The following is a 16,054-nucleotide window of genomic DNA, read 5'->3' as shown; positions in this document are numbered from 1 at the left end:
AGTGCCTTATGGTTCTTTTCTCCTTTTATATGCTCTGGCTAGCACAAAGCACATTTTGCTGATGTTATTAAAGCCTCAGAGGAGTCTCTGCAGGCAATTGTGCTTATTTTAAATCAAGGGAACAGTAAGGGGGAGGGGAGAGGAACATTACACAGACAAAATAGTTTTCTTGATTCGTTTTCCCTCAAAATGGTGGAGGTGGGCAGACAAAGATGGGCATCATTGTGACACAGCATGCCCATCTTCCTATGGATAATTATGTGCCCCTCTCTCATCAGGGATGGGGAGGGTCCCATTTACTGTTATCAGCAGAAAATGAGTGCAAGAGAGACCTAGATTCACCAAGCAAAATTTAATTCTGACATGTAACAAAGGATGATTAGAACCAAACAGTACTCTGAAATCCACCACCCAATTTGAGAACTACTCAAGACATATTTTGGGCTTAATTCCTAAAAAAAAAAAAGAAAAAAAGTTTAAAAATGTTGTACATGGGCGCAAGTGTTAAGTGACAATTCAATTCCTTTATCCTTAACTCCAAGAGCTCCAGTCTTCTTCCAGCTCGAGATGTTTTCAGTAAGGTCTTGTCTGCTTCTCTTCCTGTTTTGGTTGTATCCTTTCTCTGTGTGCTTCTGTCTATAGTTACAATTCATGGTTATGAAGATATGCTATACAGGAATCCATCCCCTCTTTATGCCTTCTTTCCTTTCTTTTTCTTGCCAGCACCAGGCCAGCGGAAGCCACGTAACTGTAGGCAGTCAGCAACATTGTGGGCGATGTAATACAGGTTCAACATGGTAGCTGGATGAAGAATGTCCACTTCCGGCTTTTTGGCTTTCTTCCCACCCCGGCCCTTCCCCAGGCCTTTTCCCTTTTTGCCTTTACCTGGCTTTTAAAGAAAAGAATGAACATAGGGTGAAAAAGTATATTGAGGGTAGCATTTCTATCATAGTCAACATTTCTACTGTTTCATTGAGTTTCATTGAGGAAGAATGGAAGGTGGCATGGGTGGTGGTGGAATGGGGAAGGGTGAATTACCAAATAATTACCAAAGAAGAGGGGGGGAAATGGAACAAGCAAACCAATAATCTATCCCTGCCTTTAGCTCTGTCCCTCTGATAGATTAGAGGTCTGGTGCACCAAAGAAGGCACTGGGTTTAAAGTCGAAATTTGGTTTGAATTCCAGCTGGTTAAATTACTTAATAGCTATATGATCTTAGACAAATCACTTAAGTTTTCTGGACCTCAGTTTCCTTTAAAAAATGCAATCCTTCAATCAACAAGTTATCAGGTGCTTATCATATGGCGAGCACCAGGCTAAGAGCTGGGGATGCAAAGATGCACAAAATCATAGTCTTTGTCCTGAAGAAGTCATCATTCGAATGAGGGAGGCAAGTACACAACCAGGCACATCTACACAAGATACATACATACACCTTATAAAAGGGCGTCATCCCAGATGGAAGGCAAGAGCAGTTGAGGCAGGGAGAGGCTAGAAAAGCCTCTTATAGGAGGTGAGAATTGGAGTTGTCTTTAGGTAATGGAGGAGGTGGGGATGAGCACAGAAAGCTGCCCTAAGTCTTTAGGGAATTGAGGAGCTGGAGGTAAAGAGAGCATTCCAGACAGGGGGGAAACCAGGGAAAAGATCTAGCTTGGGAGGTGGAGTATCATGTTTGAAGAAGTCATTGGAGCCAGATGACCGCCTATATGGAAAGGAATAAAGTATGAGAAGACTGGAAAGGTAGGACGGGGCCAGGTTGTAAAAGGCTTTAAAAGGAAAACTTAGTAAAGGGGCAGATCTAGAGAAAGGAGGTCCTGGGTCCAAGTCTAGCCTCAGATACTTCCTAGCTGTGTGACCCTGGGCAAGTCACGTAACCCAATTGTCCAGCCTTTACTGTTTTTCTGCTTTGAAAAAGATATTTAGCATAGATTCTAAGACAGAAGGTAAATTTTTAAAAAATAAATATTAATTAAAAAAAAAGGCAACCAGAAAATTTTATATTTGATCTTGGAAGCAATAGGGAGCCATTAGCTCATTTGTTGAGCGGGGAGGGTGGCATAGCCAGACTTAGGAAATCCTAGGAAGATTACCTTTTGGCAGCTGAGTATGAATTTTTTTTAAATTTTGAAATGAACAAACACCAAATAAAATGATTATTTTTCACATATATTTCCTAGTGCAAGAGAAGATGAGAAATAAAAATGTGAATTTCTATAGTTTGCTTTTCTTTTTAAGGATGTAATAAATTTAACATTTAACTTTCTTTTTCTTAAATTGAAACCCCTTACATTCTGTCTTAGAATAGATACTAAACATGTTTCAAGGCAGAAGAGCAGTAAGGGTCAGGCGATTGGGGTTAAGTGACTTGCCCAGTGTCACACAGCTAGGAAGTATCTGAGGTAAATTTGAACCTACAACTTCCCAACTCTAGACCTGGCTTTCTATCTAATGAGCCATCTTGCTGCTCCAATATTTAATTTTCAATACTGACCTATTTGGGATTTCTTCCGGCCGTCCTTCCCCTCTCTTCTTTCTTCTCTCTCTTTTTTTTACAAGCATCTCTATTGCTATCCCTTCTCTTAATCCCACCTTTTACCCCAAAATATTGGTGGAAACTCATTAAAACCTTTTAGTAAATATGCAGAGTCAAACAAACCAAATTCCTAGGTTTGTGGGCTTCAGCTGCACCATCTAAAAAACCCTGCTAATTGGAAAGATGGTCTTTAAGATTTTTTCTGCCTCTAAATCACAGTTCCTTGCACACAGTAATTACTTAATAGATACCGACTAGCTTACTCTAAATCATATATATTTATATATGTGTGTGTGTGTGTGTATATGCATATATATATATATATGTGTGGATGGATAGAGGCATGCATGAATGTGATTCTAGCAACACCTATGCCATTTTCCATCCATTTTATGCCTGAAACTACACAAGTGCAAGGGTTATAAAACAAAAGTGATATAGTCTTTGCCTTTAAGGAACCAATATTCTTTTGGGAACTATTAAGCATGATTTAGGAACCTACACAAATTCTGGGTATTTAGAAAGTGCAAGTTTGCTTTCAACCATCTCTTAGACTAAGGAATAGAAGAATGTCACCCAAAAAGTCACCTGCTCTTTTGGAATTATGAACCAATATCAAAACAATTTTGCCACTGTTCCTGGATGGGATGTGTCAGTCTACTTTCCTTTGGCTCCTTTAACTTTCCAAATGTGTCCCTTTCTTGTTCCCACTCCCATTTAGAGTCATCTCCATCATGAGAATGCAAGTTCTTTCCTGGAGGTGCAATGGTTCAATTCTGAAAACCATAACAATGTCAGAAAGGGAGACAAAAAGAGAAGGCAAGAGGAATACACCAGTGGGGAAAAGAGGAAGGAGGTAGAACTTGCTATTTCTCATAATTGGGGTATGTGAAAAAGAATAATTTACAAACATGGTAAAAAGATAGGGAGAACAGACATCAGCTGAACCTTATTTATGTGAGCCAGACACAGGAGAGTTTATATGCAAGCACACACATATAAAATGGAATAGAGATGCAGCAAATTTAATAGGGAAACAAGTGAGGATGGGAGGAAGAGGCAAGAGGGAGAATACTCAGGAGAAAATTAGTTGCAAACAAAACAAATTTCTTCTTTAAAAAAAAGTCTATTGAAACATCACAAAATTCCACAGCAAAGTAAAATAGGGACAAAGGATTTAAATTCAGCATTTTTGATTTACCAAACAGAATAGTAAAGTTAATTCAGAGTACCCTGGGGGAAATAACTTTTAGAAACCAATTACTCAATCCTGTCAAATGTGAACAAAATCCAATTTCTTAATTAAACAAAAAGACATTTCCACTCTTAGACTGATCATCATAAACAAGATATATTTCAATTATCTTAGTTCCAGGTAATTAAAATCTTTACCCAACTGCTAGAATTGATTAGTTCTCTTATTCAAGGAAGACTGATTTAGTCTTTGAATAAACGAAACCAATGACTTTGGACTAGGACACTACATGTATGATACATGCATATATATTTACATATATAATATCACAGCGTGAGACCTTCTCACTGTATTCTTCCATACAGTTTTGACTGGCAACCTCCCACTCAAGAATCTCCAGTTGCTCACACTTGCTAATAAGATAAAATACAAATAAAATGCTGACCACTATTCCCCTAAACCCAGGAGCCTTGGAAATGCAGCACTGTCTGCCCCATGCCCAAAGCTATCATTCTATGAAGATACAGCTTAGCAATTCTCCCAGCGCATAATACAGCCACAGCTACTGAAGATGCAGAAAATGAAGTTTTTGCCACAAAAGTCGTTGGCACTGTCAAATGGCTCAATATCAGAAACAGATAGGATTTTGTTAGTGGAAACAAGGTAAAGGAGGTATTACCATCTGCTTTAATGTCGCACCATAAAGACCATGGGATCTTTCCATTTGATTTGCAGCTAAAACTTTCCATATGTGTTGTCTTCCCCCATTAGAAGATGAGCTCCTGGAGAGCAGGGACTGGCTTATTTTTCTACCTGTATCCTGAGAACTTAGTGGAGTGTTTTGCACAAAGTTAAGCTCTTAATGGTCCAGGTAGGTTCTTCAGTGGATAGAGTACCAGTCCTGGAGTCAGGAAGACTCATCTCCCTGAGTTCAAATCTGGCCTCAGATGCTAGTTGTGTGACTCTGGACAAGTCACTTGTTTGCCTCAGTTTCCTCATCTATAAAATGAGCTGGGGGAAAAATATTTTTAACAGTGATCTGGGGAAGGAAAATGGCAATTCCAGTTATCTTTGCCAAGAAAATCCCAAATGGGGTCATGAAGATTCAGACATGGCTGAACAACAACTACTTTGTATGTATCTTGAATGTAACCTAGTTATTTTTGTGATTATCTCCTCCTTTAGAATGAGACTTCATTGGGGCAGCTAAGTGGATCAGTGGATAGAGTGCCAGGTCTAGAAATAGGTTCAAAACTGGCCTTAGACACTAGCTTTGTAACCATGGACAAGTCACTTGACACCCTTTGCCTAGCCCTTACCTCTCTCTTCTGCCTTGGAACGGATTCTTAGTATTGATTCTAAGACAGAAGGTAAACATTTAAAAAAAGGAAGAGGAATGAGACTTTATTGTGAGCAAGGACTCTTTGCTTTTGCTTTGTTCCCTTAGTGTTTAGCATAATATGTAGCACATAAGAAGCACTTAAAAAATGTTTGTTGACCATCTATGCAAGTTCTTTGGAGTCAGAGTCTATTTTGTTATGAAACTCCTTAACATCCTCATTACCTGACTCACAGTAGACATTTAATACTTGGTGACTTGAATACTTGTGGAATATATGACAATAACAAACGTTATATAGCATTTTATGGTTTGAAAAATACTTTATCTTTATCTCTATCTCATTTGATACATTAGTGAGATCTTTGGGAGATACATTTGTATAAAATAAATGGCTTTTATACTAGCAAAGTTCTGGAAACTAATGAAATACCCGTTAACTGGGAAATGGCCAAAAAAATTATGGTATGTGAATGGAATGGAATACTATTGCACTGTAAGAAAAGATGAAATAGAAGTGTTCAGTGAAACCTGGGAAGACTTGTATGAACTGACACAAAGTGAAATGAGCAAAACCAAGAGAACAATTTGTATAAAAATAGCATCGCTAAGACAAAGAGTTTTGATGGACTTTTGATAGAACTCTGATCAATGCAGTAACAAACCAGAATTCCAGAGGATCGATGATCCTCTACCCATCTCTTGACAGAGAGACGATGATGGACTCAAGATGCAGAATGACACATACATTTGGGGGCATGAAGTATGGGGATTTTTTAGCTTTCTATGCATATTCATTAAAGGATTTTGGTTTTCCTCTCTTTAAAAAAAATTAGAGATGGGACATCTGAACAGAATCCATGTAATTCCTAGGCCAGCACAAAGAGATCTTGGGATAATCAATATCCCATTAATAATTAATAGAATGGGGGCAACTAGGTGACTCAGTAGATTGAGAGGCAGTCCTAGAGATAGGAAGCCCTAGGTTCAAATCTGGCTGCAGACGCTTCCTAGCTATGTGACCATGGGTGAGTCACTTAAACCCCATTGCCTAGCCTTTGCTGCTCTTCTGTCTTAGAATTGATACCATGACAAAAAGTCCAGATTAAAAAAAAAATTAGAGGTATGGATGAGAAAGAAAATAAATACTTGTTAATTATTTTTTAAGTAAGATAAGTGTGTGATGGGTTGTACTTTGCTTTAGAAATTCACTAAGCTAAAAAAGAGCAGTTTTTACTTGTATAAGATGAAGTTACAAAGCAAATATGTTATTAAATATTTTAAAAGGGAAAGTTATACTACTGGCCATAACACATGGCTGGAAAAAGGATAAAAATGTTTGCTGAGTTTATGCTCCTTCACAACACAACCTAAAGGCTACAATCCTTTAGAGAAAAAAAAATTTAAAAAGAAAATTTCAAGAAATGAGAGACCGTATGAAGGAGCTGACTTTGTTTGATCCTGGGGTGGGGGGGAAAGGGGGGAACTAGAAGCATCAGGAGAAAACACAGTCAAGGATGAAGGGTTTCTACACTGGGTGGGCCACCTAATTTAGAAAATTTTGGTTATTCTTCTAGCTTTCCACTTCTCAATCTTCACACATGACGTAAGAGTAAATGGAGAGAAACAGGTGGCTGCCATCAGAACACACAGTACTCCCCTCCCCAAGATTAACTCAAAGTCAGGAGCCCATCCAGGGCACCGGTTTTAAGGTTCCACAGAATGTTCCAGGCTTTGACAAACACAGATACTTAAAAAAAAAAAAAACACCTTGAAGCCAGTTACTCTAAGGGAGGAAGATGATTGGAAAGTCTGGGACCCATCTCCTTCCTGGGCCACTGCTAGGGAGCTCTGGGGTCCTTTGTCTCCCATGAACAAAAGGCAGATTACAAAGTGGGTGAGGAATCTGAAACCAAAATTGCATCCTGAATTCTGTCAACTGACTGGCTCAAGATGGGTGGGTTTAAATCACTCTAATTCTGTTTCCTCATAGCCAACAATGGAAGGGGCAATTATCATCCATCATATAGAGGGAGCTACAAGGATGAATGATGGCCCAGCAAATTGGAGATTCCTGCCCTAAAAACTCTGCAAAGAAACAGTTTTGAACCAAATCCACATTTTCTCCTGGAAAAGGTTCTTTGCAGCCATTACGAATATTTATTGAGCAGCTACTGTGTGTAGGGCAGTGAGTGGAGACAGGACACACAGACACACACAACTCCCTCTTGTAGGGAACCACCAGATGAGGAGGTATACAAACATGTATGTATATATCCAATACATGTACAGACATGCATTCTATCTACCACACGCATGACATGCATACATGTATCTAGGATTTCCCACTCACTGTTGTGGGGAATGACCAGGTGAAGAGATATATGATGTGTGTACACACATACATGTGTACATATAGGCATATGTTTTATATGTAAGCCACCCATGGGAATATATGTATACAGATAAAGATATATCCAGCCTCCCCAGTTCACTATCATAAAGATATATCTGGACTCCCCAATTCGCTATCATAGAGAACTACCAGGTGAAGTGATACATACCCATGAATATGTCTCTCTGTACCCACACCATATATGTAGAGTCTACATGTATACCACATTTGTATGAATATTATGTCTCTTGACACACATGAGTGTGTTATAGGGAATGACCAGACAAGAACACATGCACATGCATGCCTTGTCATGGCCAGGGGCTCACGTAGCTCCCTGAAGCTCTGAGCATTGCCATTTGGGGTTACCCAAGATGGACAGGTCAGGGTGGAGAGTTCTGACAAAAGGTGATCCACTGGAGGGGAAAATGGCGAACCATTCCAATATCTTGAGCAGGCAAGACAACCCCATGGACAGTATTTTTTTTAAACCCTTCCCTTCTGTCTTAGAATCACTACCAGGATTGGTTCCAAGGCAGAAGAGGGCTAAGGACGAGGCAATGGGGGTTAAGTGACTTGTCCAAGGGCCATATTTGAACCCAGGACCTCCCATATCTAGACCTGGCTCTCAATTCACTGAACCACCCAGCTGAATGGACAGTAATAAAATGCTGCAAGATATGGCATTAGAAGACGAGCCCCTTGGGTCAGATGGGCTGGTGTGCTATGGTCCATGGGCTCACAAAGAGTCAGACACTACCAAAGAGCCAATAGATGCCCATGTACACATCTGTATATCCTACTGTATACATGTGTATACTACATGTATGCACACCACATGCATGTACTCATAAATACACCCACAAATATATCTGATCTCCCAAATGACTGTCATAGGGAGCTATCCAGTGAGGAGATGTCCACATACCTACACATCTATGTAGACATCTATGCTTATATATAGCACATTTTAATATATGCACATATTGTGTGTACATGTGAATGGGTATGAACTGCACATATACATATATGCAATATACATGTGTGTATGTATCTATAAACTGTCCCAACTCACTGATACCAGATGAGGAAACAACCCTCTTAACCAAAGCAGGCTAATATGTTTTCCACAACTTGTAGTCTTAGAGAGTTACCTAGAGCACTAAAAGGTCAGGTGACTTGTCCAAGGACACACAGTCAGTAGGTGTCAAAGATGGGACTTGAACCCAAGTCTTCCTAGATTCAAGCCTAGCTCTCTATCTATTATACCATGCTGCTTCTCCCAACTAGGGCATACGTTTCTCCAGGGCAGGAATTCTGAATTCCTATCCATTTGTACATACATACATATATACCTCAATACACATATAAACTTTCATTAAATTCTAAAGTTCTCTAAATTCTAAAGTTCTTTAAGTTCTAAAGTTCTAGAAAACTTAGAAGTTCTAGCTAAAACCCCACCTTCTACAGGATGCCTGTCCTGATGCTCCCCTTAATTCTAGTGCCTTCCCTCTCCTAATTATTTCTATTTCCCACCCTGTATATTTAGTTTATTTAGACAGTTGTTTGCATGCTGTCTCCCCCATTAGGCAGTGAGCTCCTTGAGAGCAGAGACTGTCTTTTACTTTTCTTTGCATTCCCAGCACTCAGCATAATGCTTGGCACATAGTAGGTATTTAATAAATGTTTATTGATAAGTATCCCTCCCCATGTGTGTATATATATGACATACATGTATGTAATTATATTCACATATGTGCATGTGTAAATACAGGACCTTATTCCAAGTGCCAAATGAGAGGAACAGTTAAAAAATATTAATGGAATCAGAGGAAGAGAAATCAGTGGGGAAAGACCTTATAAAAAGAAGTGAGACTTAAACCAAGCCCTGAAGGCAGGACAAAGCTCGAGTCAGCAGAAAAAAGGAGGGCATGCCAGGCAAAGTGAACTACCAGCAAAAGAGAGAATGTCACTGGCATATTGGTGCATCAGCAAACTCACCATTCTTGCTAGAGGGGAATGCTCAAGACAGATAGTGGCTGTTTTAGAAAATGACTTGGAATTATTCAAGAAACGTGGATGAAGGGGCCAAGTCACTGAACCCCAAATGCCTAGCCCTTAGCATTCTTCTGACTTGGAAGTGATACTCAATATTGATTTTAAGTCAGAAAGTAAGCATTAAAAACAACTCTTAAAAGAAACATGGATAAAGTTATTGATACTATTTGGTCCAATGATCCCAAGGAAGTATTTCTCTGTACAAAAAGATGCACAGCTAAACCATGTGTAATTGCAAAAAGCTGAAAACAAAAGTGCTCATGTGGCAGTTGGAATATGGCTGAACAAAGGACAGTATATGAATGTATGGATGGGGGAGAGACTACCTGTCATTTTACTGCTATCAGAAACTCTGAGTGATGCCAGTGTGGTATAAGCCATGCACTTTCTTGAGCAGAGAGAGAAAATACTCTTTTGCTTGACTGCCATCCCAATTTTTTGCTCAAGCCAGCTGAAGGAGAGAGCCACTTACCAATAAGCTAGTAGTCTCCATAGCTACTGCCAATGAAAATTTTCTGTACTGTTCTCTTAAAGCAGCATAGAAAACTCAAATAGCTGTGTAGTTATTCACTTTATCTCTCAGGGCCTCAGATATAAAACAAAGGGTTTGGATTGGGTGGTCTCCAAGGTCCCTTCCAGATCACATCTACATCCAAATAATTGATCTATGAAAAGAATATAATCAGCTTGAAAATCTGCCTGACCCTAAAAATCATTGTTTCCCTCCAGTGTGACCTGCCCATCTCATATTTTAGTTGGCTGACTTTCACTGGTTATGCTCTCAGCTGGCATCCTTTAAGGGTTCTTTTCTTGATCAAGAGAGAAGAAAGAGAACACACAATCAGACACTGAATTGCAGGGGACTTCAGGGATCTTCAGAACCCTAATAGCATGAAACCATCTCTACAACATCCAGGGAAAATGATTATATAGCTTCCTCTTGAATACTTCTAGTGATTGGGGAACTTAGTTTCTTATTCCCATTGCATTGTTGGACAGCTCTCATTATTAGAAAGTCTTACATAATTATGGTTAACTAGTTATATTCCTCTATGACCTGAATCTACCAGCCCCAGAGCTGTTCTTCAAGGCCATGTTCTACTTTGCTATCAGTTTTCATATTATTTCCCATTTATCTGTTTCCTCATATACATGGTATCCCAAAAATCACAGTGCCCTTTTGAGCTTTAATAGCTAAAAGTAAATAGAAAATAGAAAACTTTAAGTTTTGCTTGTTTAGAATGGCACTATGAATTTTGGGACATCCTGTATATTGCCCAACAGTCCTGAAAAATAAAAGACACCCAGATGTAGCTCAGTAGCTTAACTGCGGTTTTGTTTTTTTTTTTAACCCTTACATCTTAGAATTAATACTAAGTATTGGTTCCAAGGCAAAAGAGCAGTAAATTGAGATTAAGTGATTTGCCTTGGGTCACACCGCTAGGAAATAATTGCAGTTTCTTGAACAGGATACTGCTTCTCCTAACTTTATACTGGCTGTAGCCTGTGCCTAGAATGCTCTTCCCCTTCACCTCAGCTTTGCATTTTCTCTGACTCTCTTCAAGACTCAATTCAAATCCTAGCTTCTGCAGACCTTTCTCAGGACCACCAGATGCTGGTGCCTTCCTTCTCAGATGACCTTCCATCTGCTGTTGGAATCTTATGTTATTTACATGTTGTCTCTTGCATTCGAATGAAAACTCTGTCAGGGTAGGGTCTGTTGATTTTTCTTTGCATCCAAAGGGTTTGGTACAGTTACTGACCGATACTAAGGGTTTAATAAATAAATATTTGTTGACTTGTTGGTTAATTAGGGCAGTGGTGCCCTCATCTTTGATGATTCTCCAGTCAGTTCTTCCATGCTTATGAATAAAGAAGACTTCTATTGCTACCAAAACTTCAATTCTAATCTAGTCTAATGCAGAATGCAAACATGCAAGCAAACAAAAACCAGAAGGAAAGAATGGTGACTATGGGCAACAAGATTAGGAGGCTGCTCAATTTGAAGTTCATTGCCATTCAAAATGGTGATAAATCAGCTTTACCAGAGCCTCAGAATTTCTTAAGTAATAATTTTGAATGATACATAAAAGAATACATAAAAGAAGATACATAAAAGAGTGCATATTTGCACAGCACTTCATGGGTTATGACTAGTAATCCAAATACGGCTATCTATTTCCACATCACAGATTGGGAAACTGAGACTCAGAGGAGAAAAGGAGCTTGCCTACAGTCACAGGGCTAAAAAGTGCCAGAGGTGAGATTTGCACCCAAGTCTCCTGACTCCAAGGCCAGTACACTGTCTGTCTAGGCTTTAAAAAATAAACTTATTACCATGACAAAGTCTTGCCTTCCGTTGAATAGGTGTTCACTGGATCAGTCCATAATTCTGAAATACAGAAATCATAAAATGTGGTTAGAGGAAGGTTTTGTACATTACTGCCTACCTGAACCCCAGTTTCCTCATCACCTGGGGAGAGGGTAGAACAAAAAGAAACACTCAGTGGTTAGGAAGATGACCCAGCCTCTGCCATCATCTCTAACTCTACCACCTGTAAGCCTCACTACGGTAGCAAAATGCCCCTGAAGGAGTTGGTGCCTTCCCATAGCAATGTGGGATAATCATTATTCCTTTCTGCTTTTGCTCCCTCTTCTAAAGCGGGTTCTCACCGCCTTCTGGCAAACAAAAGAGCAGAGAGAAGCCAGTTTAAGTCGCTTCAATACTAGGACAAAGGCGGGTGGCGATGAATGAGGGGGACAGCAGGTGAAGAGTGGGAAAAAAAACAAAAAACACAAAAAACTCCCGCTCCCACCAGAGGCTTCACCAGCCTCCGCACGGGTCCAAGCAACGGCTGGAGAAAGGAGGAATGTCCAGCGGTGCAATTGAAACAACTCTGCTCCTGAGAAGTTAACTGCATTTCTCTTCCTGGCTGGGTAGCACAGGAAAGACGAAGTTCCTTGCAAAGGAGAGTCGACTCACCATCCTTCCAGCTCACAGCTTCTACAGCCTGTGTCTAAGTCACGCGAGCGCGCGCGCAAACAAATATCCATTCTGCCCCCTTCCTCCCGGTGGGCGGGGCCCTGCGTGGTGTTTATTCGGTTACCAGGGGCTAAAGGGTGGGAGTGGGGGAGGGGACAGCGGGAGGCGTGGGGAAGAGTCAGGAGAAAAGGCAGAGGCGCGAGATTAGAGCGCCCCAACCTGTGTGTCCCTATCTAGCCCACACCGGCTTTTCTCTCCATCCGCTTACTGATTGCTGGATACCAATGGAGCACACGAGCTGTCTACCAGTTGTTCCTGTGACCACCCCCTTCTTTTGCAGAGGTCTCACAGTACATTACTGCCTACCTGAATCCTCCCTCCTCCCTCAGATGTGCTCTTCCACATGAGATTACCTATCTAGGGGTGGCTCCGTGGATTGAGAACCAGGCCTAGAGACGGGAGGTTTCCGAGTTCCTATTTGATCAGACACTTCCTAGCTGTGTGACTCTGGGCAAGTCACTTAACTCACATTACCTAGCTCTTACCGCTCTTCTGCTTTGAAACCAACACACAATATTGATTCTACGACGAAAGGTAGGGTTCGACAATAACAAAAAATAAAAAATTTCATTCTTCGTCTCCCTGTAGTGTTCTCCGTCCTACCCCCAGTAGAATTGTGGGCAGGAACTACTTCGCCAAATCTTGTTGAAGCTTTCTTCCGAAAGCCTCCCAAACTGACAGGACTCTTTCTTTTTTAACCCTTCATCCCCACTTCTGAGACCGCAAGGTAGAACAATGGATGCAGCTCTCTGGGCGTGAGTGAGTTCAAATTTGGCTGTGTTACGAATGTCTCCCTTAACCTCAGTCTCGGTTTCCTCAACTTTTTTTTTTGAAGATTTTATTTAATTAGTCAATTGAGAACATTATTCCTTGGTTACAAGAATCACATTCTTTCCTTCCCTTCCTTCCCTCCACCCCTTCCCGCAACCACCTCACAATTCCAATGGGTGTTATTACATGTGACCTTGATCAGAACCTATTTCCATGTTGCTGATGTTTGCACTGGGATGATCATTTAGAGTCTCTCCTCAGCTATATCCCCTCGACCCATGTGATCAAGCAGTTGTTTTTCTTCGGTGTTTCTACTCCCACAGTTTTTCCTCTGGATGTGGATAGTGTTCTTTCTCGTTAATCCCTCCGAATTGCTCAGGATCACAGTTTCCTCAATTTTTAAATGGAACTAATAATAATAGCACCTACCATCCAGTTGTTTTGAGTATCAAATGATATATCAGTAAGGAGCTTAGAGTGAGGCCTGGATCGATGGAGGTAGTTGATTTAATAAATTCCTTCTGTTTTCAAACCATATATAAGAAAGATTCAATTTAAAGGATTTATTTAAAGATTTAGAAGGAAAGCTCTTTGGGGTTTATCTCACTCCTATTGACCGAGCTAAAAGACATTAATGTTTAAGACTTTGAACCGATTAGAAGCCTCTGAATTAACCTTTGAGACATTTGGGAGTGAAGGGTCAGCTGTGCAACTAATATATATTTTTTTCATTAAAATGTTATTGAAAATATTTAGTTTTCTATCAATCAATGATAGTTAATAAACGTTTATTAAGTGTCTTCTATGTGTCAGAAACTGTGTACCCAAATTTCACTGGGTATCTCCCTCTCTCCCTCCCAAACAGTCATCCCCTATATGTTGTTCCTTTTATTCTGCCACTCACAACTCCAACATTGACCAAATTTTTAAACAATCTCTTGACAACAAAAAGTCCTTACTGTGAAGATGTGTGGTCCTCTAAAATACTCTTCCATATTGGCCATATTATAAAACCTATGTCCCTTGCTGCATTTTAAGATCACCATCTCTACAGAAAAGAGGCTAGTGGTCTTTTCTTTATTTTGTACTGGGTTTATCTGCCTTAAGGATTCTAAGCTGTTTTTCTCTATGATGTCATCATTGTATGAATTGTTCTAGTTTTGCTCACTTTGCTCTGCATCAGTTTTTAGAGATCTTCCCACTTTCCTCTGAAACTCTGCATTTCATCATTCAGTAAGGCACAATAATATCCAATTACATTCATATCTTATAGATTGTTTAGCAGTTCTCTAGTAGGACACTCCCTGGTTTTCCAACTTTTGGCTGCCTGCTATAAATACTTTTGTACATATAAAGCATTTTCCTCTTCCTTTGATTTCTTTAGTCTGTAAATCTAATAGTGGCATAGTGGGGTCACACCTGAGTAACTTTTTGGACATAGTTCTAATTTGTTTTCCAGGAGGATTGGACCAATTCATAGCACCACAAGCAGGTGCATTAGTAATACCTGTTTTCCAGCAGCTCCTCCATTACCATTTCCTTTTTTTTAATCATTTTTGGCAGTCTGATGAGTTTGAGGTGGAACTTCAGGTTTCTTTAATTTGCATTTATCTAATTATTAGTGATTTGGAGTATTTTTTCACATGATTGTTGATAACTTGTATTTCTTTCTTTGAAAACTCTTTTCATATCCTTTACTATTTATCTCTTAGGGAATGGCTCTCAGTCTTGTAGCTTTGAATCATTTTTTATATATCTTAGAAATGAGGCCATTAGCTGAGAAACTTAGTGCAAAGATTTCCTTCCAGTTACTTATTTCTCTTCTAATTTTGACTACATTATATTTGTTTTTAAAAAACTTTTAAAATTTTATAGACTCAGAATTATCTTTTATCTCATGCCATCCTTTCTATCTTTGTTTAATCATGAACTTCTTCCCCTATCCATAGACATTTAAAAAATACTTTCTTCTTTGTTTCTCTAATTTATTTGTAGTGTGGCCTTTCATATCTAGATTTTGTATCCTTTTGGATCTTATAATAGTATGAGCCAAATTTCTACCAGTTTTCCCATCAGCTTTTGTTAAATAATGAGGCCTTCTAACTAGAGTCTTTGTAACACTGCACACTGCTATTGTTTGTTTGCCTCTGTCTTTTGTGTACTTAGCCTGTTTCACTGGTAATCTCTCTCTCTCTGAGTCTCTCTCTTTGCAGTTATCTTGATGATTACTCCATTATAATATAATTTGGTGATAAACTATCCTTCCTTTCTTCCTACTTTTTTCATTATTACTTTTTAGATTCTTGACTTTTCATGCCTTCATCTGAATTTCACTTTTCTCCCCCTAGGTCTACAAAGTATTCCTTTGGTAATTTGATTGGTTTAACACAGAATAAGTAAATTAATTTTGATAGTAATGTTGTTTTTATTATATTGGATTAATCTTAAATGTGTAATTAATATTTCTCTAATGATTCAGGTCTATATTTATTTCTGCAAAGAGCATTTAATACTTGGATTCTAATAGTTCCTGGGTGAATCTTAGGAGGTACACTACTTATTATTTTATAGCTTCTGTACTTATATGAATAAAATTTCTCTTTCCAGTTTTTCTTGAGTTTTTCTTGATTTCTATACATATACACATGCATATACATTATACAATTATTTATGTGGATTTATTTTAAATCCTGCAACTTTCCTAAAATTATCACTTCAG

The 16,054-nt window shown here is 39.2% G+C and overlaps 1 protein-coding gene across 4 annotated transcripts; it reads right to left on the bottom strand.

Moving 5' to 3' along the window:
• Nucleotides 1-337: 337 nt before the first annotated feature.
• SMKR1 (small lysine rich protein 1) lies at nt 338-14,317 on the bottom strand. 4 transcript variants are annotated; one of them, XM_056799698.1, is made up of 3 exons: nt 14,295-14,317; nt 11,859-11,913; nt 338-889 (listed from the first exon to the last, which is right to left on the bottom strand). In XM_056799698.1, the coding sequence occupies exons 2-3, from the start codon at nt 11,859-11,861 to the stop codon at nt 692-694; spliced, it is 201 nt and encodes a 66-aa protein (XP_056655676.1). In that variant the 5' UTR covers nt 11,862-11,913; nt 14,295-14,317; the 3' UTR covers nt 338-691. The 4 variants fall into 4 exon arrangements, with proteins under 4 accessions (XP_056655676.1, XP_056655674.1, XP_056655675.1 ...); XM_056799696.1 differs by lacking the exon at nt 14,295-14,317 and adding an exon at nt 12,505-12,652; XM_056799697.1 differs by lacking the exon at nt 14,295-14,317 and adding an exon at nt 12,338-12,498.
• Nucleotides 14,318-16,054: the final 1,737 nt, after the last annotated feature.

Source organism: Monodelphis domestica, chromosome 5 (assembly GCF_027887165.1).
Source record: "Monodelphis domestica isolate mMonDom1 chromosome 5, mMonDom1.pri, whole genome shotgun sequence".
Taxonomy (NCBI): domain Eukaryota; kingdom Metazoa; phylum Chordata; class Mammalia; order Didelphimorphia; family Didelphidae; genus Monodelphis; species Monodelphis domestica.
Note: the sequence above shows the minus strand (reverse complement) of the source record. Positions and strands in the feature narration are given on the sequence as shown.